This window comes from Herpailurus yagouaroundi, unplaced genomic scaffold, assembly GCF_014898765.1.
Source record: "Herpailurus yagouaroundi ecotype Mexico unplaced genomic scaffold, PumYag 206, whole genome shotgun sequence".
NCBI lineage: Eukaryota > Metazoa > Chordata > Mammalia > Carnivora > Felidae > Herpailurus > Herpailurus yagouaroundi.
Window position 1 is genome coordinate 9554310 of NW_024412437.1, and position 27681 is coordinate 9581990.

Here is a 27681-nt window from a genome sequence, read left to right on the forward strand (position 1 = left end):
GGCCCAGCCGGGGGGTTGCTAGGCAACGGGTAAACGCCGTACTTCGGAGCCGTTGGAGAAGCCCGGTGGCGGCGTCTCAGGTGCTTCCCCCGCGGCCAGGCGGCGACGCGAGCGAGCGGACGAGGGTAAGGGCGCGGGCCGGGAGGAGGCCGAGGCTGAGGAGGAGAGGAGAGAGAAGCAGGGAGCCCCTGAGGGTAATAATCAGCGACAGTGCCAGAAACTCTCCGTGGGGGCAGCCTCCTGGGACAGCTCTGCCGGAGGGTGGGGGGCCAGGTGTCCGCGCCCCATTCCTCCCGGCTGCCCTCAGTCCTCGCGACTCCCCAGACCACGCAGGCTCTGGTCACCTTGCCTCCTCCACCCCCTGCTCCCAGTCGGTCTGGCCCTGATCCCCCCGGGTCTCTTGGAGGGAGGGAGACCTCTAAAGGGTTCACAGCTGGCTGGCGGGAAAGCAGAGTCTGGGCTGAACTGGCGGGAGGTGAGCTTTCTCATAAGAAAGGAAGGAAGGGAATTCAAAATTACTGAGCACGGACTAGGCAGCAGGTCCCCTAAAATGCATGATTTTATTTACTCCCCAACCTGAGGGGGACATTTTTTTTTTTTTTAGTTTATTTTTATTTTGAGAGAGAGAAAACGAGCAGGGGAGGGGCAGAGAGAGAGAGGGAGACAGAATCCCAAGCAGGCCCCGTGCTGTCAGCACAGAGCTGGATGCAGGGTTCGAGTCCACAAACCGTGAGATCACGACCTGAGCCGAAATCAAGAGTCGGATGCTTTTAAAGGATTGAGCCACCCAGGCGCCCCTTATGCCCACTGGGATACCACGTTCAAGGTCACACGCTTAGCTTCACCTTCCTGCAACGCGTTCCAGGTTGATCACGCTCTCTTGAACCACAGAAGTGCATTCCCGGGCGTTCAGACCCTGTGATTCCCCCTCTCACCCCTAGCTCTGCTTTGTTTTTCCAATCAGAAAAGGAAAAGGAGGGGAGAGAGAATTCTAGGAGAGAGCCCTGGGACCCTGCTGGCCCTCAGCATGCTCACAGTGGGAGCGTTGGGCTCCTTCTTGCACCAGGCACTGGGGATGACGATGGATGAAAAGACCACAGTCTGCCCTCAAGGAGACAGTGTTGTAGTGGGGAGAGCAGGTTACCACCAACACAGCACCCTTCGGTTCTGGGGACCTCGTCCCACCTCTGCCTGTCCTCCCCCTCCACCTGGAGCTCACCCCAGGTGGACCCCAGTGTGCCTAGCATTGCCCTGGTGGGATGCCCTGGTGAGGGAGGGCAGGGTGGATTCCTAGCGAGGTCTGTCTCATTTGAAGGACCCCGTATTCCAGAAGGTGCACAAGGACATAAGAAAGAGGGAAGGAAGCTCTCCACCTGTGTTCCTCTGCCCAGCCAGGGGCACATAGAGGCCACATAGAGGCCACAAAGAGGCCATCAGTCCCAGGCACAAAGACTAAGGGCTGCCCCAGGGACCACAAGGAAGGGGAAAATGTTCTCGCGTCTATATCGCGTGGAGTCCAGCGCGGAGGGAAGGCCAGCCACCTTCCTCTTGCCTCTACACTAAGCTCCCAAACGGAGCCCCTCCGCCCCGCAGCTCCCTCAGCCCCACCCAAGCTTGGAAAACACACTTTCTCTTAAGTCGAGGGAAGTTCTTTCCAGGAATCACGGTGCGCCTCATCATTACGCGAGAGGAGTTTTTGTTAACTGCTGGAGGTCCCAGTCTGACCGTCCTGGCACGCGGGAGACGGTTGCAGTTTTGATGTTCACGCCAGCACGTCCCCAGCCAGACGTGTTCTTATGTTTGGGACTCGCTGCAGAGTCCCGCTTGCCCCTGGGTCTCTAGGTTCCCACGGGTGGGAGACCCTCCTCCCCAAACTCCCAAAGAGCAGCAGTACTGCCCCCGCCTCCCTTGGAAGCCCCCCCTGCCATCCCCCCGCTACAGGCAGACAGCTCTGCAGCCGGCGGCCTCTGTCTCACCAGGGCGGGGAGAGACCTCCTGAGACCCCTGCTCTGACCTCGCTATTCATCTTCGGGCCCTGCCGGCTTGGGAGAAAGAGCTCACTCTGGGTCCCTGAATGAGCCGTCTTCCCGTCACCGGGCCAGCCTTTAAATGTCCCCTCTGTCTGCCACCAGATAGAAAACAATGCCTCCGTTCTCGCCCCTGGCTTGGCCTTGGGAGGCACCAAGGAGGAAAGCGAAGCTGTTTCACATATGATCTGGGCTAAAGAGGCTATTTTTGCGCCCCTGGAGTTTCCTCACGTTCTTAAGCCTCCTTGTGTCCCCAGAGAACTGGCTTTTGCAGCAAGTGTCTTTTACCAGAGGGAGAGACAGGCAGCCCGTCGTCACTGTGGGGGCCCAGGAGCAGCGCTGTGGCCCCTCCGCAGGGCGCTGGTGAAGGCGAGAACTGACCGTCGTCTTCACAAGGCCCTACCCTTGCCCATGTAGAATGGACACACTGGGGCAACTTCTGCCACTTGTGTTTCTGTTCCCATCCTCTGCTGTCCGAGCCATGGCCTCTACCTTTCCCGGGTTACAAGAGAGTTTCCAGACCAGGAGAAAGAGCGGGAGATCCTGTTTCCTGTGAGCCTGACTCAGGTCGAGCAGTTCCGGGGCTGGAAGTGGGCTGGAATGACGCTGCCTTTGAGGAACATCGTACGCGGATGCAAAGGGACCTAGGATAACCCTCACTCCCTCACTCCTACCCCAGCGGCTCCAAGGCCCAAGGCCACTCCAGGCAAGTGCTTCTGGGCTGTGACAATAGCTCTTGGCCTTGCATCTCAGGCGCCAGTGGCCAGGGCCCACTGGTCTGGCACCTTGCAGCCTTGGAGGTAAGAGGAGGCAGCTTAGACACACGTCTGGTCGTAATATTCACCCAGATTGTGAAAAGCACAAATTGCCAGGCCCCGCCCCAGACATACAGTCCACATTTGCAAGAGGGGCCTGGGAACCTCCATAGTTTGAATGAACATCCCAGCTTTGGAGCATGCTGGCTGAGAAATTAAGAACCCTCACTTTAAATCGGTGCTCCTAGGGGCGCCTGGGTGGCGCAGTCGGTTAAGCGTCCGACTTCAGCCAGGTCACGATCTCGCGGTCCGTGAGTTCGAGCCCCGCGTCGGGCTCTGGGCTGACGGCTCGGAGCCTGGAGCCTGTTTCGGATTCTGTGTCTCCCTCTCTCTCTGCCCCTCCCCCGTTCATGCTCTGTCTCTCTCTGTCCCAAAAATAAATAAATGTTGAAAAAAAAAAAAATCGGTGCTCCTCAACCTTGGCTATATGCTAGGATTCACCCAGGAGTTTAACACCTACTGCCGAGAGATTCTGATTTCGTTTGTCTGCAGTTTAACCTGAGGGTTGTGATTTTGTAAAGCCCTCTGGGAGTTTCTGTGTAGCCAAGGCTAAGAATCACTCTGCGGTAGAGCCAGACGTGTCTGGGCCCCAGCTCTGCCTCAACTTAAGACCCACCACCTTTGACAAGGTGTTTGAACTCTCCGGGTACTGTTTCTTCATATGTAGAATGAGAATTGTGAGTTGGGGGGGGGGGTTGTGGGGAGCATGCAGTGAGGGAACCTCTAAACTGAAGTCCACGGCGCCTGGGACCCCGCAAGTCTCTGTGTATCCTGGATGCAAGTCCTTTATCAGACCCAATATGCTGATATTTTCTCCAAGTCTGTGGCTTGTCTTTTCATTTTCTTGATATTATCTTTTGATAATTCAAAAGAAGTCCAATTTATCATTGTTTTTGCTTTTATGGACCATACTTCTGATGCCATGTCTAAAGAATCTGATGCCATGTCTAAAGAGTCAGCGTCACGGAGATTTACCTCTACGTTTCTCTCCTTAGTTTTAGCTCTTATGCTGGTGCCTGAGATCCATTTTGCGTTAATTTGTGTGTGTGGTGTGAGGTAGGGGGTCCACGGTCATTCTTTCACATGGGAACATCTAGTTGGCCCAGCACCATTTGTTGAAGAGACCGTCATTTCTCTGATAAGGTGCCTTAGTGCCTTTTTCAAAAGTCAGTTGGCCATAAGTATCAAAGTCTATTTCTAAACTCTCAATGCCATTCAATCGATACATATGTCTATTCTGATGCCAGCACCACGCTTTCTTGATTATTCAGCGTTGAGTGAATGTTTGCCAAATGAGTAGGTGAAATAAGGGAAACTATGAGAACAAATGTAAAGCATGAAGTCTGGCATTCACAAAACCTATGCATTCCTAGAAAAGTCTATGTAATTTGGGGCGCCTGGGTGGCTCAGTCGGTTAAGCATCTGACTTTAGCTCAGGTCATGATCTCGCGGTTCGTGGGTTCGAGCCCCACGTCGGGCTCTGTGCTGACAGCTCAGAGCCTGGCTGCTTCGGATTCAGTCTCCCTCTCTCTCTCTGCGCCTCCCCGGCTCTCACTCTGTCTCTCTCTCTCTCTCTCACACACACACACACACACACAAACATCAAAAAAATTTTTTTAAAGAGAAGTCTATGTAATTAGTTTTTTTTAAGTTTATTTATTTTGAGAGAGAGAGAGCACAAGCCAGAGAGGGGCAGAGAGAGTGGCCTAGCCATGGTCAAGCAGCTGGCAAGTGGCAGGGCCAGAACTTGAAGTCAGTGCCCAGCCCAGCCCGCTTTCCAGTTCCACACTGTGCCCTGCCCAACCAGTCTTTCAAAGGCCCACTATTCTGCCTGTGGAGGAAGTGGTCTGGCAGTCTCTCCCCTTCTCAGGCAAACTCCCAGCCCCATCGCGGTCGGAGTGATGTAGAGGGGAGTCTCCGGAAGGGCCCCCCAGGAGCGGTGAAGGGTAGCGCCCAGTAACCTAGAACTCTGGGAAGGGGTGGGTGGCCTTTTGGACAATCGGGTGGTTGGGTGGGAGAGTTTCCAGAGAGGCCTGGGGCTCTCCAATCTGTGTGCTGTAGGGTCAGATCCAGGGCGTGGCCGGAGATTTAGTTCAACATAATCACCATGAGTGTTTCTCCCTGCCTCCCAGTAAACATGTTAGCTCGGTAAAAACTGCATCATTTGGTGAGTAAGAGCTTTGGAGTCAGGCAGAGCAGCTGAACCGCTTACTAGCTATATACGTGGTCCTGGGCAAGACACCCAGGGTATATCGCTAAGTATGAGATTCCTGAAAGGTAGAATGGTGATTTTATTGTCTACCTCAAAGGGCAGTTGCAAGAACTGAACACGATAATGCTTAGCAGGTACTCAGTACTCAATACTCAATAAATGATCTTTTATTATTTAAGTTTATTTGTGTATTATGAGAGAGAGAGAGCACGAGCAAGGACAGGTCAGAGAGGAGAGACAGGATCCCCAGCAGCCTCCACACCATCAGCACACGGCCCCATGCGGGGCTTGAACTCACGAACCGTGAGATCATGACCTGGGCAGAGATCAAGAGTCGGATGCTTAACCGACTGTGCCACCCAGGCACCCTTCCGTAAATGATTTTTTAGGTTTATTTATTTATTTTGAGAGAGAGTGCACCCAGTAGGGGCAGAGAGAAAAAGCGAGAGAGAAAATCCTGAGCAGTCTCCGCACTGTCGGCACGGAGCCTGATGCGGGGCTTGAACTCACAAAACTGTGAGATCATGACCAGCTCAAATCAAGAGTCGGATGCTCAACCGAATGAGCCACCCGAGCGCCCCAATAAATGACTTTTTAAAAGTGCAGACGCAGCTTCTGAACAAATCTCCTAGGACCCTTCCCCCCCAACCAGACTAGGAACCTGCAAGCCGCCCCCGGTGAGGCCCGGGGGGACAGGGAAGCAGCCAGGTGGGGCCCCTTCCCTCACACCCTCCCTCTGCCCCTGCAGCAGCCGGGACCATGGAGATCGTGTACGTGTATGTCAAGAAGCGAAGCGAGTTCGGGAAGCAATGCAACTTCTCCGACCGCCAGGCCGAGCTGAACATCAACATCCCGCCCAACCCGGAGCTGGCCGAGCAGTTCGTGGAGCGGAACCCCGTGGACACGGGCATCCAGTGCTCCACCAGCATGTCAGAACACGAGGTGGGTCCCTGGCCCCGGGGCCTGGGCCAGCGAAGGTGGGGTCTGGCAGGGTGGCCAGCCAGGGTGGTCAGTGGGACTGGGTGGCTCCATCTGGGTGACTGGAAGCCAGTTAGAATGGCCCAGGGCGGATGCTGGAAGTATGAGGACAGAGACGCCTCCATGACCCACCACGGTGCCTGGGGCGGGAAAAGACCTGGCAGCAGCCACTCCCTGGGCCAGGGAATCAAGATGTTCTCTCTCCCATGGGCTCTGGTCTCACCTCTAAGTCGTCTTAGGCATGTGGTACGGCTGGGAGAGGTATCCTGAGGGGGCAAGGATTCAGATCGGCAGGCGCCTGCCCAGCTGGTGGAAAAGAAAGGGTGCCGTGGAAAGTTCTGGTCAGAGGGGCTGATGATGTGATGAGAGAACTGGGTGTCACACTGCAGTCGGAGCTCCCTGCCTGTCCAGAGCCCACGATCCGCCTTGGACTCTGCCAGGCACTGCGGAGACAAAACTAGTTTCCAGGAGAGAAGAACCCGCTTTGTCATGTCCCAAATCATCCGGGTGAAAATCACACTTGCTTCGGCCAAACCACGTTGTGGGAGGTTCCAATAACTCACGGTTCAAACACACTGAGTCTCTTGCTCTCCCAGGGCTAATTGCTGTCACGGGGACCGGGGCGATTTTGTCCACAGCGTGGCTGACTCAACAGGATGGCCACCGCGAAGGCCACACGCGCTGGGGTCTCTTGCCACATCTCCATCCCGGGACGACTTAGAGCTTTCGTGAGCGCTGGCTTAGAAAGGAAAAGAGGAGGGGGGGTGACCGCTTAATGGCTTTGGGGGCTCCACTTGGGGTGATGAAAAAGTTCTGGAACTAGACAGTGTTGGTGGTTGCCTAGCAGTATGAATTGTCCTTCATGCCACAGAATCGTACATTTTTAAATGGTTAAAATGGGGGGGCGCCTGGGTGGCTCAGTCGGTTAAGCGTCCGACTTCTGCTCAGGTCATGATCTCACAGCTCGTGAGTTCAAGCCCCGCGTCGGGCTCTGTGCTGACAGCTCAGAGCCTGGAGCCTGCTTGGGATTCTGTGTCTCCCTCTTTCTCTGTCCCTCCTCTGCTCATGCTCTGTCTCTCTTTGTCTCAAAAATAAATAAACATTAAAAAAAATTTTAATGGTTAAAATGGGAGGTTTTATATTGTATGTCTTTTACCACAATCTTTTATTTTTTTTTTAGTTTTTTTTAACGTTTATTTATTTTTGAGATAGAGAGACAGAGCATGAACAGGGGAGGAGCAGAAAGAGAGGGAGACACAGAATCCGAAGCAGGCTCCAGGCTCTGAGATGTCAGCACAGAGCCCGACGCGGGGCTTGAACTCACGGACCGCGAGGTCATGACCTGAGCCGAAGTCGGACGCTTAACCGACTGCGCCACCCAGGCGCCCCTACCACAATCTTTTAAATGGGGGAACAAATGGAAAGGAAGCAAAGTGGCAAGTTTAAGGGGTAAACGTCCATCTGCACATACTATCCTCCCTACTACCGAGAACGGGCAAAGTAATCCCCAACTTTTCATCATTTCTGTGTTTCGAATCCTATGACATTGCAAATGGTAAGGCAGAGCAGGACTAGTCACTTCTTTTTCTTTGGGATCGCACAGAATGGCCGGCGGGGGTGGGGGTGGGGGGCTCCTCTGGTGCATTAGGGTTTCGATAAAGTCAGAACTGGATTTTCCACGGCCAGAGGCATCAGCTTCGAAGCTGCTAGCTCCATAGGGTGGCACTTCCGTGGCTACCCAGGACCCCCCCGAGGACCACAAAGTTCCTTGCCGGAACCTGAAAGTGGCTTTGGCCAGGGGCACCTCGCCGATCCCTCCCTGTGTGCTCAGGGCCCATGAGCAGGCAGCCCCAGGATCCTGGTTTGCGGACATGGCCTAATGTTTACACCCGGGGCAGGCAGATATCTTCTCACCTGGGGCTTTGTGTAGGTCAACACAGAGCGGTTTGAGATGGAGTCCCGGGGGATTAACCACGTGGAGGGGGGCTGGCCCAAGGATGTGAACCCCCTGGAGCTGGAGCAGACGATCCGGTTCCGGAAGAAGGTGGAGAAGGACGAGAACTACATCAACGCCATCACGCAGCTTGGCTCGGTAAGGCTTCCATCACTGCAGTGCCCCACCTGCCTGGCCCCGGGCTCCGCTCCTGCCAAGACGCGGACAAACATCGCTAGGTACCTTGAGGAACCTTCTGTCTGGGAGCAGGCAGACCAGTCCACAACAACAGACCACAGGGGAAGATGGGAAGGTACCAGGGCTGAACAGGCTTGAGGAGGAGTCTGACAGGTGCTCCCCTTGAGCAAGAAGGACTCCAAAGAACCCCGGCAGGGATCATTCATTCATTCGGCACATCTGGACTGAGCCTGTAGTCTCTGCCAGGCACAGGAGAGATGGCAAAACATAAAATTCACATGCACCCTGCCCCCAAAGAGTTTATCATAATCCATTGGAGGTCAGAGACAAATACAGAGATATCACCGTGTAATGTAGAAAGACATGCTATGAGGGATGACTCTTGCCATTTTGCTCCGTAAAGAGGGAGATTCAGTTTCCCACTGAAGGGGTCAGGGAAGGCTTCCTGGAAGAGGAGACACCTGAGCTTGAGGTTTCTCCTTGGTGGACATTTGGAAAAATGGAGAGGGCCTTCTGGGTGGCGGAAGCAGAAGATTGGTGCTATATATGGAGCGATTACCAGTTCTGTGCGACTGGAGGCATGTTTCTTCACCTTTTTTTCATTGTTGTCCCCCAACGAGTCTTTTCATGTTTTTCCTAATTGCCTCCGCCATGAAATTTTAATACCATTGGCGTTATTTCTTTATGTACTATATGTATATCTGTGCTTTATGCATGAAAAGTAATATTTCACCCTCCAAGACCAATTTTCCCTTGGAAGCAATGCCGCCCCCACTGAAAATGCAACGGGCTGGAAGGTCGGGAAAGACCGTTAGATATTTCTTGCCATCTCAGCCTGGTCAGGCTGCAGGTACCTCTCTTTCCTGCTAAGAACTCCTGATGTTTTCTCCTCAGATCATGGAGCACTGCATCAAGCAGAATAATGCCATTGACATCTACCAGGAGTATTTTGATGACGAGGATGCGGTGGAGGTGACAGATGAGGCCCCTTCAGCTAAAACCATCAATGTTTTAAGGTACCTCCCTAGCTAGGCAGGTGTCGGGACGCTCTCTGCCACCCCTGTGGCTGTGTGCTTCCCAAGGTCACTCTTTGCCGATCACTCCATGCCGTGGGTGCAATGCCCTCTGTGCTCTGACCTTTTTAGGGAGCAGAGCAACAGAGCACCCAGCAACCAACTGGTCCCCACCCTGGGGGCGGGTCTGGTTGATGGAAAGAGAGGACAGAGTCCAGGGAAAGACTAAGCGAATTTGCAAAGCCGTGTGCAAGCCCGGTTGAGTCACGCAGGGCACAATGAGTCCAAAGTATGGCCCATCAGTGACCCAGCAGCACTGTGGGCACACAGGACCGTCATCCCACACTCGTGGGAGTGTACCTGGTGATGACCTCCAAGGACAGAAGCTTGACAACAGGACTTGATCCCACAGATACATGTGTGTGAAGTCACCGTGTGTGTGGACGCTCACTGCAGCAGAAGGCACTCTAGCCAGAGGCTGGAACCAAGCTAAGCCCATCAGTAGGGGAGTGCTTGTAGCAATTCTGGCACGCCTACCCGGGGGATAGCACGCACGTGTCAGGATGAAGGAGGCAGCATCCTGGGGAGTGTTTCCAAGACTTACTTTGTGAAGCAAAACAAGCAAGGTGCAGAACAGCGTGTGGCGTAGCACTATTTTTTTGTTGTTGTTTAAAATACGTTTATGTACCTGTGATTTTGGAAGGGACTAGTCTCAAATGCCAACTCTGGGGGGATTCCTTTTGCTACCATGGCTCACTGAGGGTCCTGGGAAGTACTTGACCCAGTCCCAGCACAACTAGGAAGGACCCTTTTGGGATCCAGGGCTGAGTTGTGGTGTGCAGAGTAGGAGCAAGCACTTCTGGGAGAGGGGCCAGGGGGGAGGGGCGAGGGCTGTCCCCCCTGCTGCCCCAGCCCTACTGGGGTCTGACCTCACATACGGATACCTTAGCAGGATGATGGACTAGAAATCATCTCACAGGGGTGCCTTAGCAGGATGATGGACTAGAAATCATCTCACAGGTGGCTCGGTCGGTTAAGCGTCCGACTCTTGAATTCAGCTCATGGTGGTGAGATCTGGCCCAACGTTGGGCTCTGTGCTGAGCCTGGAGCCTGCTTGGGATTCTCTCTCCCCCTCTCTCTGCCCCTCCCCTGCGTGTGTGCATGTTCTCTCTCAAAATAAATAAACACTTAAAGAAAAAAGAAATTATCCCATTCAACCTGTATGTTTGACAGATGAGGGGACTGACTTTCAGGGAGGGGCGGGTGCCCAGGGCACACGGGAGGGGGAAGGGGTGACCCAACCAGGGACGGAACTAAGGTCTCCTGGATCCCAGCCTTCTAACCGTGCTCCTGGGGAGGAGCGAAGTGGAGAAATCACAGGGCAAGAAGGTTATCTTGCTTTCCACTTCCCTTCATCCCTTCTGATTACTTCGTGGGCAAAGTCTCCGTTTGGGCCATTAAGTGCTTAATTCTTTTTTACTTCTTGCTCATTCTCCTTCTTCCCCTCTTTTTTTGAAGTAAGAGTTGATGTTTCAGAGCAGTTTTAGTTAGGCCCACAGCGAAACTGATCAGAAAGTACAAAGAGTTCCCACACGCCCCCTCCGCCCTGAGCCCACACAGCCTTCCTGACCATCAACACCCTGCCCCAGGGTGGGGCCTTTGTCACCATCAGGAACCAGCATTCTGGTACTGTCTTAGTACCATAACTTGGGTAGTTTATAATCAACAGAAGCTTACTGCTCACAGTTCTGGAGGCTGGAAGTCCCAGATCAAGGTGGTTGGGTTCTGTGTCTGGTGAAGACCAACTTCCTGGTTTATAGGCGACCATTTTTTCACTGTCAGAACTCACATGGTGGAAGGGGTGAGAGGGCTCTCTGGAGCCCCTTTATCAAGGACTAATCACTTCCCACAGCCACCCCCCTAACACCGTCACATTGGACATTAGGTTTCAACATATGAATCTGGGGGACACCACAGTCAACCTGTGGCACCCCAAAGTCCATTGTTTCCATTAGGGCTCACTCTTTGTGTTGCATACTCTGTGGGGTGTTTTTATTTTATTTTTTCAATATTTGTTTATTTTTGAGATAGAGAAACAGAGCACAGCCGGGGAGGGACAGAGAGAGAGGGAGACATAGAATCTGAAGCAGGCTCCGTGCTGTCAACCCAGAGCCAACGCGGGGCTCAAACCCACGAACTGTGAGATCATGACCTGAGCCAAAGTCGAACGCTTAACCAACTGAGCCACTCAGGCGCCCCACTCAGTGGGTTTTGCATCATATAGAATAGTTTCACTGCCCTAAAATCCCGCGTTCCTTTTAGTCATCCCTCCCTACCCCCAAGCCCTTGGCTAACGCTTGATCTTTTTACTGTCTCCATGGTTTTGCCTTTTCCAGAATGTCACATAGTTGGAATCATACAGTATGTGGCCTTTTACCGACTGGTCGCCTTCACTTAGTGACGTGCATTATGTTTCCACTGTGTCTTTTTATGGCTTGATAGCTCGTTTCTTTTTAATGCTGAATAATATTCCCCTGTCTGGATGGACCACAGCTTATCTATCCATCCCCCTCCTGAAAGATGTCTTGGTTGGTTCCAAGTCTGGGCAGCTATGAACAAAGCTGCTGGAAACATTCACCTGCAATGTTTTGTTAGACAAAAGTTTTCAACTCTTTTGGGCAAATACCAAGGAGGAGGATTGCTGGATTCTCCTCTTCCCCTTTCGTTGTAATAGCGATGGGAAATCAGGCCTCAGGCTCAAAACTTTCAGCAAGTGGAAATACCGGACTGGAATTTGATATTTTGTTCCCACTGGTTTAGTTTTTATTATTACCTTCTATTTATGGCTGGTGAGATCCGGGTTTGGATTAAGGGCTCTTCTAAACTTTGTTCTTAAAAATAAATTTCTCCGAGTGAGTGTGATTGCTTAAATACGTTTGAATTTTTTAGACATACAGCTGAGTAAGTAAGAGGTGTGGGGAGCCTTCCATGCCAGTGTTCTGCCCTCTCCTGTAAAGGGATCCCCAGGAAATCAAGCGGTCAGCCACGCACCTCTCCTGGCACCCTGATGGCAACAGAAAGTTGGCAGTGGCATATTCTTGCTTGAATTTTCAACGTGCGCCCGAGGGCATGAGCCATGAATCGTACATCTGGGACCTGGGTGAGAAGCGGAAGGGTCCGGGGGTCCAGGAAAACTGAGGGGGCAGGGCAGAGGCAAGCAAAGCACAAGAGTGGAAGGTAGAAGCCACAGGCAGGGGACTCTCACAGGGCCGGTCCCTTCTAGGGAGGGACCAGGGACCCCAGGAAGCTGCCCATCCCTTCCTTGTCTGGGTTCAGGAGCAGCCAAACCAGAGCCATATCAGAAGCAGGAAACGCCCTTCATTTCCAGATCCTTGATCAGGGCATTCAAGACCAAACCCCATGGAATCCCAATCCCAGACTCCACAGACTCAGATAGAGTCCCCAGCGGACTGAGAAGGCGACTCACCTCTGTCCCACTTTCCTGGCATTGGTCCTTAATTCATGGCCAGTAGGGGCAATGCGTCCACTTGGGAGCAGGGACCGTTGTTGACAGAAGCACTCACTCTAAGGGCACGAGCCTTGTCAGGTGGCCAGCGATGGTGGACGATACGCTGTAGGACATCCCGTCACTGTGGCCATTGTGAAAATAAACGTTAGCCGTTATTAGTAGGTGTGAGTGCCAAGCTCAGAACTGAGCACATTATGCTTTTGAACAGCTCTAGGGGGCAAGGGGGGGTGGACTCCTTCATTAGCCCCACTATACAGACAAAGAAACTGGTTTGGAGAAGTCAGGGAGAGTTGGATTTATGGAAAAACCTTGGGGTCAAAACCCGGTTTCCTACCGAATCTCCAAAACGGGTGCGCGTGCACACGCACACACACACGCTGCTGATTACCAAAAATAAAACCACTGAAAGAGCCCCTAGGGCCAAGAGTGCCACATTCTGGCCCCCAGGACCTAGAGGTCGCAGCCTGGGGAAAGACAGGAGGGACTTCCAAGTATCCCCCTACCATCACCCATCTCAGGAAGGGTTAAACTGTTTGACCCCGTTCTTTTCTTTCCAGACTTGGCGGGATCAATTTGTTTGTTTGTTTCATAGAAAATCCCAACAAGCCTGAAATCGTCCTGAAGCCATCGTCACCTCTTGTCACCTTGGAGTACAACCCCAAAGATTCCCACGTGCTTCTGGGAGGCTGCTACAACGGGCAGCTGGGTAAGGAGGGACCCAGGTGCTTAACCGGGAGCAAGCCCAGCCCCCCGCTGCTGTCTGCCAGGGCCCAAGTACCTGGCCGGGCTTCCCAGGGAGCACAGAGTGAGGTGGGGACTCCCCACAGAGGATGAACTCCAGACATCCGGGTAGTCAGGCTTTGCTGATAGCTCAGCAGTGTCTCCAATTGTAACAGTTCAAGTAAGTCTAAGACCAGTTCAGAATAACAAGTTTTAAGAAAACTACAGGTCAAGGGACGCCTGGGTGGCTCAGTCGGTTAAGGGTCCGACTTCAGCTCAGGTCATGATCTCGCAGTTTGTGATTTCAAGCCCCGCATCGGGCTCTGTGCTGACAGTTCGGAGCCTGGAGCCTGCTTCCGATTCTGTGTCTCCCTCCCTCTCTGCCCCTCCCCCACTCATGCTCTGTCTTTGTCTCTCTCAAAAATAAACATTAAAAAAATTAAAAAAAAATAAAGAGATCCTGATGTAATAAGAAAAGAATTTAAAAAAAACACACAATGATTTAAAGTCTTTGTCTAGTAAGTCCAACAGCTGGGCTCCCTTGGGGACAGTCTCTATTTATTGCCTTTTTTCCTGTGTATAGGCCACACTTTCTCATTTCGTTATATATCTTGTAACTTTTTTGTTGAAAATTTCTCTCTTTACACAATATAAAGTGACAGTTTTGGAAATCAGGTACTTGTACCACTGTAGGCTTTGTGTTCATTGCTATTTGCCGCTGTTTGTTTCTTCAGTGAATTGTCTGATCTAATTCTGTGAAGTCTGCATTCTATCATGTGTGCCTGCCATGCTCTCTGCTTGGTTAGCTTAGTGGCGGGACAGAGATTTCCTCAAGCACCTGCAGGCAACCAGTGTTTGCCGAGAGCCTCTGTGTGCTTGTTTGAGCATGGCTGCGACACTCCTTGGGGCAGCTGCCGGCCCCACCTGCGCCTCTGCACAAAGCCTCAGGGTCAGCAGAGGCGACAGCTTAGGGCCTCCTCAGTTCTTTCCTGAGCGAGTGCACAGCTCTGGGCATGCACACAGCCCTACCCGGGCATGTGGCCTTCCAGATCTCCAGGCAAATGGTGGAGCTTTTCAAAGCCCCAGGGGACATCCCAATGGACACCTTGTTCTCCAAGCCTGTCCTTTTTTTTTTTTTTTTTTAGTTTACTTATTTGTTTTGAAAGAGAGAGAGTGAGTACAGGGGAGGGGCAGAGAGAGAGGGAGAATCCCATGCAGGCTCCACATTGCCAGTACGGAGCTTGACACAGGGCTCAAACCCACGAACCGTGAGATCATGACCTGAGCTGAAGCTAAGAGTCAGACGCTCAACCAACCAGCCACCCAGGTGCCCCTCCAGGCTTGCCTTTTAAGCCTTTTGGATAGTTTGCTATTACCTACCACTTCAGGAAACTGCAAAGTTAATCAATTGCCTATAATTATTATTTTCAACAGTTGCCTCTTTTTTTCCCACGGAGCAAGCTCTAAGTCAGGTTAAATACAGATAACTTGCAGGGGGTGGGGAGGGACATGGTCATCCAGGGATCCACCAGACAGTTCATATAGTCACCGTTCTTTGGTTGGAAGACTGTGAATGAACTTCAGCCGGATTACCCCTCCTGCTGCTGTGAGGCAGCCGGTTTTCACCGGGAAGGCAGAATGTTATTTTTCAAGGCTACCGTGGGACTCAGAGAGTGTGGGGTCTTAACTAGGGCAAGTTAAAAACATCACAAAACTCAGTGTCCTTACCGACGTTCAGCTGGTTCTCCTGAACAAGCATTCTCTGGATGACTGCAAGCCTTTGACTAAGTTGTCTTGAAAAAGTTGACTCACTTTGTTGCCCGTTTTCTCATTGCTTTTATGGAGAAGATTTTCAGAGGTCCTTGCTCGGCTGATTTTGCTGATGGAACACCTAGAAAACTGGGATTTGGATCCCTAGGGAGCTTGGAAGGAAACTGCCCCCATGGGCCCTGTCTGCCTGCCTGCCTGCCACATTGGCCCCCAAGCAGTGGACGCTCAGCCTAACTGCATCCCAGGCCTGACTTGACCTTGGGCATGAAAAGAGCCCCCTCCCATCTTACCCTCACATGTTTTTTATTTACCCTTACTCCTCCCAGAGTAGGAGCTGGATGGCTGGGAAACTTCTTAGACACTCTTCTGAAGCCTCTGACCCCCCTCTCAGACCTGCCACCTCCTCCCTGGGAATAGATGTGGGCTCCCACACATCTCCCTGCCAAATTACCTGGGTGCCAGGGCTCTAGAAGACTGGAGCCGAGCCACTGTGCCATGATTTATTCAGGAGGCTTGCCTCGCTCATTATTCATAACCCCTTTCAGGGTTCTTTGTGCCAGCTCAGAGCAGCCGGGGCTCCGGGGCTGTGCCACCTTTGAGAGAGGCTGCCAGGGGGCCCACCCCCGAGTGCTGCTCTGTCCCTAGCCGAGCAAACTTGGCCAAGAAAGCTCATCTCTGGGCCAGTCCTGTCCAGGGGCAAAGGTCTCGGACTTGGAGTCCATAAATCAAAACTTATGGATTGAGTTATTTTGTTGCTCTCTTTCAAAACTAGCTTCTCCGGGGCGCCTGGGTGGCTCAGTTGGTTAAGCATCCAACTCTTGATTTTGGCTCGGGTCATGATCTCACAGTTGTTTGAGCCCTGCATCGGGCTCTGCACTGACAGTGCAGAGCCTGCTTGGGATTCTTTCTCCCCATCTCTGTCTGCTCCTCCCCTGCTCTCTCTCTCTCTCTCTCCCCACCCCCAAATAAAAAATCTGTCAGGACAAAAACGAGAGAAGCTTCAAGGCTTTCTTGGTAAAGCAGAAGAGGTGAAGTCCTTGTAACGGATCTGAATAAAGGGTCTGTGATCTGCATTCCCATCCAGGGCAGCCAAAGTGCAGAGGGTAAAAGGGAGTTTATGTAGCAGAAGAGATTTGCTGCAGTGTTTTTACCTTTTACTTTTTACTTTCAGGAACCTTTCTTTGGGGGTGGAGACACTCTTCTCTCTGGCCGCCCCCCCCCCCCCCACCAACTGCCATCCCAGGCTCCTCCTCAGTCTGTGATCCTTCTCACTCCTTCCAAGAAGCTCTCCCTGACCACCCCCATGTGTTCCCCACCAGGAAAATCACAGCAGGTCCCCCTTCCTGCCTCTCAGGGACAGGGATGGTCTTATTTCCAGTGGCTTCCCGAGGTAGTGTGGTGCTCAACACATGGTAGGAACTCAATGGAATGAGTGAAGCTTGCACTCTGGGAGTCTTTCCATAGAGATTGTGTGGGAACTTCAGGGGTTGGGAGGAAACTCAGGCAGGTTAAGACCGAGCCCTGCTTCTGAAAAAAAAAAAAGAAAACAAAAAAAACTACATACCTGCCAAACCAAGAGAAGCAGCATCCCTCCATCCCCTGCTTCCTGCGCGGAGGAAGAAGCCTGGGCTTCCGTTCACCTTGCCCTCACTCTCCTCCCTGCCAGCCTGTTGGGACACCCGGAAGGGCAGCCTGGTGGCGGAGCTGTCCACTATTGAGTTCAGCCATCGAGACCCCGTGTACGGCAGCATCTGGCTACAGTCGAAGACGGGCACTGAGTGCTTCTCAGCATCCACGGACGGGCAGGTAGCCAGCCGGCCACAGTGTGGGGAGCAGTGATACTTCCCCAGTTCCCCTCCAGAAGCCCCTTGAGGATCGTTTTCTTTTGCATTTTATTTTTAAATTGAAGAGTAGGTAATACATGCACATGGAACAAAGTCCAGAAGGCAAAAAGGGCAGACGGGAAAACACCTTCCTCCCACCTCTGCCCACAAACCTCCCGGCCCCCCTCCCTGTAGGCACCCACCTTCATCTGTTTCTCATGGCCGCCTTCAGGGACCGCCGCTGGAGACAGGAGCAAATACATCTGTCTTCCTCACTCTTTCTGCACACCTCGTGCATTGGTCTGCATTTGACGTTTTTCATTTAGTGTATCTTGAAGATGATGTCATATTTCACAGAGCACTGCCTCGTGCCTGTTAGGAACTGCATTAGGTATGCCAAAATTTATTTCAGTGGATTTTAATGTCATGATTGTGTAGCAGAGTGTGTTTGTATCTAAGTTTTTGCACACATGTGAAGATACATCTCCAATGTACAGTGGGACTTCTTGATCAAAGCGTATGGGCATTTATAATGTTTCTATATATTACCATATTGTGGGAGGCTTTAAGAATTCAGATTCCAGGGGGCACCTGGGTGGCTGTCTGTTAAGCATCTGACTCTTAATTTCGGCTCAGGTCACGATCTCACGGTTCATGGGATCGAGCCCCTGCATCTGACTCCACTAGGACAATGTGGAACCTGCTTGAGATTCTCTGTCTCCCTCTCTCTGTGCCCCTCCCCCACTCCCCCACTCTCTCCCTCTTTCAAAGTAAGTAAATTAAAAAAAAAAAAAAAAAAAAAAAAAAAAAGATTTCAGATTCCAGAGCCCACGTCTGGCAATTTTGAGGCAGTAGGTCTGGGGTGAGGCCCCAGCATCTGGATTTTATGAAGCTTGCCCATGACCCTGATGAGCGGCCAGGTTTGGGACTGTGGGGCCAGAGCAGTGGTTCTCCAAGTGTGTTTGTCCTACGGATCGCTGGTCATCTCTAACACACACCCCTTTGGCCCCAGTGATTGGCCCCAAGACGGTAGGGAAGGCAAAAGCTAGGAGAATCAAGGGACTTCCGGTCTCAAAGTTGCCCCGCCCTCCCATTAGGTCATGTGGTGGGATATCCGAAAGATGAGCGAGCCCACCGAGGTGGTGATCCTGGACATTGCCAGAAAGGAGCAGTTGGAGAATGCCTTGGGGGCTATCTCCCTGGAGTTCGAGCCTACTTTGGTGAGTGTTCCCGGCTCTCCCTTCCCGGACTTCCAATGCTGGGGCAGCCAGAGCCGGGTGGAGCCAGCGGCTACCACGTGCACCCAACAGCGGCATGGAGCGCCCTCCCTCCTGTGGTCGTCGGGCTTGTGTGTGGTCTTTCCAGGAACTTTCCAGCAGGGGGCAGCAGAGCTTCTCGAGGAAGGAGGCCAGTCCTCATTCACACAAAGTCACTGCTTGGGTAGCAGCTGTGCTGAACAGAAGGCAAGCTTTCGCAGAGGACAGGATTCCAGAAGGGCCCCATTCTGTAGGAAGAGCCCCGCCCAGGACCAACATGGAGAGCCCAGGCCCCGCCCCTGCCTAGTGTGGGTCGCTTCACAGTCTGAGGGGAAGGAAGAGGTGTTGGAGAGGGAAATGAGGTCAGAGGAGGCTCCTTGGAAAACCAGAGCACAGGCACAATTAGAGCATCTAGCAATGGGAAGGAATGGTAAAGAAAGATCAAAGTTGAACAGTAACATGAAAGAGTCAAAGGCTGGAAGCTTCTAGAAGCAGCAAATGAGGATTCCCACCAAAGCAAGAAAACAACTTTCCCAGATGACTCTTGGCTTGGGCTTGTTCCCGGCTTATGTGTCACCGAAGCCCAGGTCTGGCTCCCCCTTGGGATCATCTCTTGTTTGTTTTCAGGTCATGTGACATCATTCCCAGGCTCTTGGGAGCTGGAGATGCTCTGGCCTCACCCCTGCCCTGGGAGCCCTCACCCAAGGCTGGGGAAGGAACGCTGGGGAAGTCAGGTGGAAGACAATTTAACTGACCCCCGACGCTGGGCATGAGAGTCAGTGTGGGGCGGATGCAGAAAAGCATTCTGTCCTGAAATCAGGGACTTCTAGAGCAAGTGCCTGATGTAATGACAATACCACCAGTAGTCCCCCAGCTCTCCCATGCCTGTCACTGAGCACACTCTGTGTGCTGGACACTTGTAACTCCCTCCAGTGATGAGCTTGCGTAATCGCCCACGACCATCTTGTACCATAATGTTATTGTCCCTCCTTTCCAGACAAACAAATGACCTTAGTGTGGTAAGTCATACGCTCTAGGACACGGTGCAACTGGGGCTCAAACCCAGGGCTCTGACTCAAGGTCCAGGCTCACCATTCCAACCCCACCAAGAAGTCCAAGGGTGGAGGCATGGCAGGCCATCTGGATCTGGGTACTTCTCTCCATCACTAGCTTGCAGGAGCCTTGCGTTTTACTTCATTACTCGCTTTTCTGGGCCTTTCGAGCTGTGTCTCTTCACATTCCATTTCTCCTCTCCTGGCCCCTCTACTTTCCATCTCTACTCTTCTGGTATTCATCCTTCCATGACTGGTTTATTTCATTGAGCATCATGTCCTCAAGGTTCACCCACATTGTTGTGTGTGTCCGAATGTTCTTCCTTTTTAAAGCTGTGAATTTCCTTCCTTTTTATTCCGCTGTAGGTATAGACCACATTTTGTCAATCCATCCATATCACTTGGGTTGGGACGCTCGAGTTGCTTTTTACCTCTTAGCTGCTGTGAATAAAGGTGGGATGAATATGGGTATGCAGTATAGCCCAGTTTCTCAGGAAGTAACTGAAGGCTGGGGGAGGGGACTTTTTAGACTCCTGTTTTACATTATTCATTCAATCATTCACGTTTTCCATAAGCAGACATTCGGGATCTTTATGGCAAAATGCCTAGTGGACACAATGATGCTACGTGAAGAGGTGTGTATCACATAGCTGCTGATGAGTTTCTCCAAGGTCTAGAAGAGTCGAGAGGGCTTCATTAAACATGGCGCCCTTGAGCAGGTTCTAACAGAGGATGGGGTCTAATGAAGCCAGGAAGGGCAAGGCCAGCTCCTTAGGAGGGGCTGGGCAACAGCCTGAGCATAAGCTTACACGAAGGTCCCTTCCAGCACCTTTAGACGCATCCAATCTGACTCCAGAAGGCTGCTAACCATGACAATAAACCCTGAGTTGACGTTTCATGGAACCTTTCACTCTTGTGTCACCCCTTCCACAGCCAACCAAGTTCATGGTGGGCACCGAGCAGGGCATTGTCATCTCCTGCAACCGCAAGGCCAAAACGTCAGCCGAGAAGATTGTGTGCACCTTCTCAGGCCACCATGGCCCCATCTATGCCCTCCAGAGAAATCCATTCTACCCTAAGAACTTCCTGACTGTCGGCGACTGGACCGCCCGCATCTGGTCAGAAGACAGCCGGGAGTCGTCCATCATGTGGACCAAGTAAGAGGGAGGTTGGGGCTGGAGGGGAATGTAGGAGGGTGGGAGGGACAGAGGGAGCCAGCCCAGGAGTGCCCTGAGCCTCTACATGTCTACCCAGAACACCCCTCCATGCACACCTGAGCCTAATCCAGCCACTTCATAAAGGAAAGTGCTTCAAACAGCCTGTGTTAGTCATAATAACAGCCTTGGGTGTTTTCATGACCCTCAAGCCCACCCTACAAGTAGGTAGCATTACTCCTCTTGTCCCTCATTGTGTGTGTTAAGGGACAGAGCCATGGGGAGGCAAAGCCACTTGCTTCTGTTCTCCCGGCTGGTAGGGAGTTGAAGTGGGGTTTGAACCCAGGAAGCTTGGACTGAGAATCTGGGCACCTCATCAGGACAGCTTGGTGGGTCTCCCCTCATGCAAGGCTGGGCACATAGGAGCAGAGAGGGACATAGCTGTGAGCGCTGTAGTTGGATCGGAGAAGCTTGTGGGCTTTCCCAGTCTGCCCAGAGGAGAGGCCAAGGGGGGCCATGAGATTGAGCCCCTCAGGGTGGTCTCATTGCCCCTGGGTGATCCAGGGAGTGCCACATGCACAGAGATGCTGCAATGCAGGCAGAGCTAAGAGACCGGAGCAGAGGCATCAGGTGGGGGGACTGGTGCCCTCTCAGCCTTCCTGTGTGACAATCTGGGGTTCCTTTCTAGCTCACGCTATCACAGACTCTGCAGTGCTGGTGTCGCTGTGGACCCTAATGAGCATGTTCTATTCTAGTGGCTCCCCAATCTGGTTGCATCAAGATCTCCTGGGAAGATTTATTAAAAAAAAAAAAAATATATATATATATATATATATATATGCACACACATACATATTCAACCCTTTTGTTGAGGTGTCATTGACACAGAAAAGGCTGTACTTCACAGAGCCTACAGCTCTGTGAGTTTGGGGCTAAGTTACACCTGTGAAACCATCACCACTATCAAAGCCATAAACATGTCCATCACTCCCTCCTACCTCCTTGATTGTAATTATTCTTGTGGTGGGGGGCGGTCAGGGGTCACTTCACTTGAGATCTACTCTCTCAGCAAATTTTACTATTTGGTCTAGTATCGTTAGCTAGAGGCACTATGTTGCATGCTAGATCTCCAGAACTGACCTATGTTGCATAAATGAAAGTTTGTACCCTTCGACCATCACCTTCCCATTTCCCCCCCTCACCCCCGCCCCAGCCTCTGGCAACCACTGTTCCAGTCTCTGCTGCTGTGAGTTTGACTTTTTTTTTAGATTCCGCATATACGTGAGATCACGCAGGCTTTCTGTGTCTGGCTTACTTCGCTTAGCAGAATGTCCTCCTGGTCCATCCACGTTGTTGCAAATGAAAGGATTTCCTTTTTTAAGGCTGAATAATATTTCGTTGAATATATACCCCATTTGCTTTATTTGCTCCTCTGCTGACAGACGTTTAGGTTGCTTCCATATCTTGGCTGTCGTCAATAATGCTGCAGTGCGCGTGAGGGTGCAGAGATCTCTTTGAGATTCTGGTTTTAGTTCCTCTGGATAAAGACCCAGAAATGCCATGGCTGGACCAGATGGTAGTTCTAGTTTTAATTTTTTGAGGATCCTCCTTACTGTTTCCCACAGTGGCTGCACCAGCTTACAATGCCACCAACAGTGCACAATGGCTCGCTTTTCTCCACATCCTCGCCAACATTTATTATCTTCTGTCTTTTTAAGAATAGCCGCTCTAGGGGCACCTGGGTGGCTCAGTTGGTTGAGCCTCCTACTTTGGCTCGGGTCATGATCTCAATGGTCCATGAGTTCGAGCCCCATGTCTGGCTCTCTGCAGTCAGAGCCTGCTTCAGATTCTTTGTCTCTGTCTTCTTTACCCCCGCTTGCACTCTCTTTCTCTCTCTCAAAAATAAAATAAACATAAAAAAAAAAGAATAGCCACTCTAACAGGTGTGAGAAGCTTTCTCCTTGGGTTCTTGATTTGCATTTCCCTGATGCTGAGTGATGTTGAGCACTTTTTCATGTACCTGTTGGTCATTGGTAGGTTTTCTTTGGAGAAACACCTGTTTAAGTCCATTGCCCATTTTTAAAAAAAATTTTAATGCCTATTTATTTTTGAGAGAGTGACAGTGTGAACCAGGGAGGGTCAGAGGGAGAGAGAGGGAGACACAGAATCCGAAGGAGGCTCCAGGCTCCGAGCCGTCAGCACAGAGCCCAACTCGGGGCTCGAACTCACGAACTGTGAGAACATGACCTGCGCCGAAGTCGGTCGCTTAACCGACTGAGCCACCCAGGCGCCCCTTTAAAAATTTTTTAATCCTTCTTTATTTTTGAGAAAGAGACAGTGTGAGCCAGGGAGGGACAGAGAAAGAGAGGGAGTCGATCACCCATTTTTTAATCGGGTTATTTGTTTTCTCACTATTGAGTTTTTTGGAATGAATTCCTTATATACTTTGTATATCTCGGATACTAACCCTTCATCACACATGTGATTTGCAAATATTTTCTCCCATCCCATGGGTTGCTTTTTCTTTTATCTTCTTTTTTTAATTTTTTTGCTTTTTCAGTTTTTGACTTTGCTGTGCAGAAGCTTTTGATGTCAATGTACCCCACTTGTTCATTTCTGCTTTTTCTCTTGTGTTTCTGGCATTATGTCTACAAAATGGCCACCAAAACCAAGGTCAAGGAGCTTTTCCCATAAAATTTCCAGGAATTTTATGTTTCGGGTCTTATGTTTAAGTCTTTCATCCATTTCAAGTTGACTTTCGTATATGGTATAAGGGGCCAATGTCATTCCTCACCACAGAAGTCTTCGAAAATCTAGATCCCCCACCGAGTAGGAAGCATAACGCTTCTAATGTCGATATTAGGAACTTCTAATATTCTTCCTCTGGGCATATTCTTGGGGCATATGCTTCCTTGGGCATATTCTTCCTCTGACTCCTTTCCGTGAGTCCCATTGCTGGGAGACTGGGCCCAGATCCAGCAACATGTGCCTGTCCCCTGGAGTTAGCTGTAGAGAAACTCTAGTGGCTCAGCCCCTGGGAAGGACCAGAGCCTTTAAAGGGCATATTATCAGGGCGCCTGGGTGGCTCAGTCGGTTGAGCATCCGACTTCAGCTCAGGTCATGACCTTGTGGTTCGTGAGATCGAGCCCCGTGTCGGGCTGTGTGCTGACAGCCTGGAGCCTGCTTCCGATTCTGTGTCTCACTCCCCCTCCCCCTCTCTCACTCTCTTTCAAAAGTAAATAAACATTAAAGTTTTTTTTTTTTTTTAAATAAAGTGCATACTGCTAACGACTGGTGGGCGAGGCTGGCATGGCTAGAAGTCAGACACAAGGAAGAACTTCCTGCCCAGCGACGAGACCCTAGAGCCCAGGGGGCCTGGATGAGCAGAGCGGTGGCTCAGCAACCTCTCTGTGCCTCCCGACCACAGTGGGCCTTGACCGCTGGCACCCGGCTCCCCACAGGTACCACATGGCTTACCTCACCGATGGCGCCTGGAGCCCAGTGAGGCCGGCGGTTTTCTTCACCACCAGAATGGACGGGACCCTGGACATCTGGGACTTCGTGTTCAAGCAGTGTGACCCTGCCCTCAGCCTCAAGGTCACGTGTATCCCACTCCCCATGCATCCAGGCCCTTGGGCCCTGGTGGCCCAGCAGAATTACCTGGGGGAAATTGAGAAAGAAAAGAAAAGCGGCCTCTCCTCCCACCAGACCTATTCCTTCGGCAGCCCCAGCATGGGCTCCTGGCAGCTGACCCTTCCAGCCTACGCTCAGGCCACATCGGCATAGCTACACCCGAGCCACGCTGGCGTGGGCCATGGAAGGGCGTGGCGTTTGGGAAGCTGCAGGATGGACGTGGGCTGGACTGAAGGGGTGAGGCGTGGTGGGTGGGGTCAGGTATGGTGGAAGGTGAGGCCGGAGGGGGGCAAAGGGTCTTGACGGCCGATCTCAGAGCATGAACTTCTGAACTTTGTCTTGTGAGTCAGGGGAGTCCCCTAGGGTATTCGAACACGGAGCCGGGCCAAGGGCCCCTCTCCCCAGGGGCCGGGGACTCAAGACAAGCTGCTTGGCTCCTCTCTCCAACCCAGCCGCATCTGCCTGGCCCCTCCGACAGGTGTGCGACGAGGCCCTCTTCTGCCTCCGGGTGCAGGACAACGGATGCTTCATCGCCTGCGGCTCCCAGCTGGGGACGACCACGCTGCTGGAGGTCTCGAATGGGCTGTGCACCCTCCAGAAGAACGAGAAGAACACGGCTTCTTTGGTAAGTGCCCGGCGCTGACCCCGGCCCCGTGGCAGAGCAGGCCAGGCAGAGAGAGAGAAACGCATGGGCCTTTGGGGAGGTGGCGTGGGGTCCCGAAATGAGCGCGTAAGCGGCATCAGGAGTGTCTGACTCGGCCCTGGCTTCGCCACTCGGGAGCCAAGCTGCCCTGGGCAAGTCCTGTCACCTCCGCAGGCTTCGGCTTTCCCGCTGCCCAAGTGGTTTGACTAGGTCAGTTTGTTTGGTCCCAGAGGTCACATTTGTGGCAGATGAAGGCTTAGCAGATGCCAGAAGAGAAGACGGAGGGCAGGTGGCCACCCTGGGGCAGGAGGCTAAGGGGGCTGGGAGGCTGAGAGCCATCATGACGCCCCCCCCCCCACCCCAGCACTGTGGGCACACCGTGGCACTGAACCCCCCGGTGCCGAGGCCCTGGGTGAGCCCCCGGCTCTGCCCAAGGTTGTGGGCCCACCACCGAGCAGGTGCTCCCCTGACCCAGGGCCCCACGGTGCACGGCTGTGTGGCTGTTCTGTTCCACATCTTCTCCGTTCTGGGGACTTCTCAGGACTGGGTGACATGGTGGCTCTGCTCCTGCCTCCTGATCTCGATGTCCAGCCTTCCTTTCTTGCCGTTAGCACTGGGAACAGACCCCTGCCTTGTGCTGTGAGTGAAGCAAGAGAGCTAAACCCGGCCCCGTGCTGGGAGCCGGCCGCCGGCTGCCACCCTCTCCCCACGGGCCTCCCTGTCCCCGTGTACCCCAGATATTTGAGCGGGAGACCCGGCGGGAGAAGATTCTGGAGGCGAGGCACCGGGAGATGCGGCTGAAGGAGAAAGGCAAGGCAGAGGGCAGGGATGACTCCCTGAGAGAGGAGGAGCCTACCTTCCACCTGGAGGAGCTGGTCACCAAGGCCGAGGATGAGTTCTTCAACATCATCTACTCAGAGCTGAAGAAGAAAGAGACGGAAGCCATGAAGAAGACAAAGCCTGTAAGGGTCCCGAACGGGGGCTCGGGTGGCCCGGGTGGGAGCCCTGGCGCTTGGGTTCCACCTGCTCGCTGCCCTCCTGGGTGACCTTGGGCAAGTGGCCTCAGCAGGTGGACCTTAACTTGTCCATCTGGCCAATGGGAGCCTTCCTCCTTCCTCCTGAGAAATCCTGAGTCTCCACGTGGACTGTAAGCTGCTTGAGGGCAGGGGCCACGCTCCACACTTCTCGTGGCCCTCCTCCCCGCCGACACGGTCGGCACTGGGACACACGCGTGGCCACTGCCACAAAGACCCGGGGCTGCGTGAGCTGGCAGCTCAGAGTGAGCCCCGAGGACCAGGGAGGGGGGGTTGGGCTGGGAGGTCCGAGGCACGGAGGCCGGCTGCTGACCCCACCTGGTGTCGCAGGGGTATGGTTTGTGCAGAGCTCACCCATCCGTGCTCTGCTCACCCATCCGTGCTCTCTGGCTCTAGAGCACTTTCTAGGGGTATCGCCTGGGCCGGTCGCTTCACTTCTTGGCTCCTTCATTTGCATCTGGAAAAGAAGGAGGTTGAGCTATAAAGGGGGTGCCCGGTCACCTTCCGGGCCCTCTTCTGTACCCAAGGATAGAGGAAGAAGAAGGCATTGTTGGCATGGGTCATGGCCTTCAGGGGCCTCCAGACGAGAGGCCAAGGGTGGCAAGAACACCACAGCTGGGGAGTGCGAGCCGGGACCTACCCCGGGTGCAAGGGCGTCAACACGATTCAAGGGCTCAAGGGCGTGGGCTGGGGCGGAATGAAAACGTAAGTGCAGGGCACCTGCCCGCAAAGCCAGGCCTGCTGGCCTCCTGGGCGCCCACCTCGCAGACAGGCTGGCGGAAGACGGGCGAGCACGCGGACGGGGTGACTGGTTCCATCCCAAGACCTCTTCCCCCTCTGCCTCCCCCCACTGGAGCCGGTCACAGGCTGTGACATTTGCCCCTCGTGTTGCATTTGGAAGCACCTGGATAGGAGGGGCCTTGTTCTCACACCATCGTCGGTGTGGCAAGGTGGGGCAGAGACCTCCCTCCACTTATGGCAGAGACGGGACTGGAGTCCCAGCTTCCCAGCCCCCCCGCCCCCCCCCTCCCCCGCTTGCCCTCCAGAAGGCAGTGCTGGTAGTGGCCACCTCCCACAGCGCAGTGCGCCTGACAGACACCCAGCCTGGGGCTGCAAGTCCCGAAAAGCACTCCTTCCCGCTGCTTGAACACTCCAGGCAGAGAAGCTGGGCCTCAGAAGGGAGTAAGGTGCACAGAACAACCCGCTTAGCCTTAGTTTTCTGCAGTTGGCCAGAACCTCTGGGGTCAGAGCTGAGAAAACAGTGCTGAGCCCTTACACCTGTATCTCTAACCTGGGCCACAGCCCTGAGAGGAATCGTGTCCACTTCACGGGCGAGGGGACCAAGGAGACTCAGGAGGAGCGTTAGCCCGAGGCCACCCAGGCAGCAAAGCGACCGAAGCAGGACTTGGACCCCAGCCTGCGAGATGCCCGAGGCCGTGCCCACCGTCCACGCTCGCTGGCTCGCTCTGAGCACCCACTAGGCCCTCAGGGCCACAGAGCCAGGAGCACAGTCTCCTGGGCCTCCACCAGTTGGCTGGTTTGGGCCTCAGGGGATCAACTTCCCAGGGTGCAGGGCGGGCCCGGCCCCACCAACGGTTCTGCACTGTCTTTCTTTGGCAGAAACAGCCGGGTCTGGAGGCAGATGAAGAGGTGGAAGGAGAGGACCTTGGTGAGGAAGAAAGCGACGGTGCCCAGGCTCCGACCTAGAAGGGGCAGGCCAGCCTTGCCCACGGCCCCTCTCGCGCCGCACCTCCGTCTCCCATCCCCTGGCACCGCCCTGGCTTTGCACGTGGGCGCTGAGCTCAGGAAGGAGGAAGGGAGGGAGGGCTGGGGGAGCAGAGGGGTCCTGACCCGACCCGAAGCCCCACCAGGTGCTGGCCCCCACTACTCA

At 53.2% G+C, this 27681-nt stretch overlaps 1 protein-coding gene across 4 annotated transcripts; it reads left to right on the top strand.

The window, feature by feature from the left end:
- DNAI2 (dynein axonemal intermediate chain 2) lies at positions 1 to 27580 on the top strand. 4 transcript variants are annotated; one of them, XM_040452284.1, is made up of 13 exons: positions 3 to 125; positions 5803 to 5996; positions 7963 to 8124; positions 9058 to 9179; positions 12194 to 12336; positions 13298 to 13411; positions 16862 to 17001; positions 18116 to 18238; positions 20260 to 20483; positions 23942 to 24077; positions 24592 to 24738; positions 25494 to 25718; positions 27411 to 27580. In XM_040452284.1, exons 2-13 carry the CDS (start codon positions 5814 to 5816, stop codon positions 27495 to 27497), a joined length of 1806 nt encoding a protein of 601 aa, XP_040308218.1. In that variant the 5' UTR covers positions 3 to 125; positions 5803 to 5813; the 3' UTR covers positions 27498 to 27580. The 4 variants fall into 4 exon arrangements, with proteins under 4 accessions (XP_040308221.1, XP_040308218.1, XP_040308219.1 ...); XM_040452285.1 differs by having other exon boundaries at positions 4 to 125; positions 5806 to 5996; XM_040452286.1 differs by lacking the exon at positions 3 to 125 and adding an exon at positions 2210 to 2579.
- Positions 27581 to 27681: the final 101 nt, after the last annotated feature.

Excerpts from the sequence above, each read along its gene's own strand:
- DNAI2 (XM_040452284.1), top strand. The coding sequence starts at position 5,814 with ATGGAGATCGTGTACGTGTATGTCAAGAAGCGAAGCGAGTTCGGGAAG. Across the intron at positions 5,997-7,962 it reads CCAGCATGTCAGAACACGAG|GTCAACACAGAGCGGTTTGA; the intron begins GTGGGTCCCTGG and ends GGCTTTGTGTAG. Across the intron at positions 8,125-9,057 it reads CCATCACGCAGCTTGGCTCG|ATCATGGAGCACTGCATCAA; the intron begins GTAAGGCTTCCA and ends TTTTCTCCTCAG.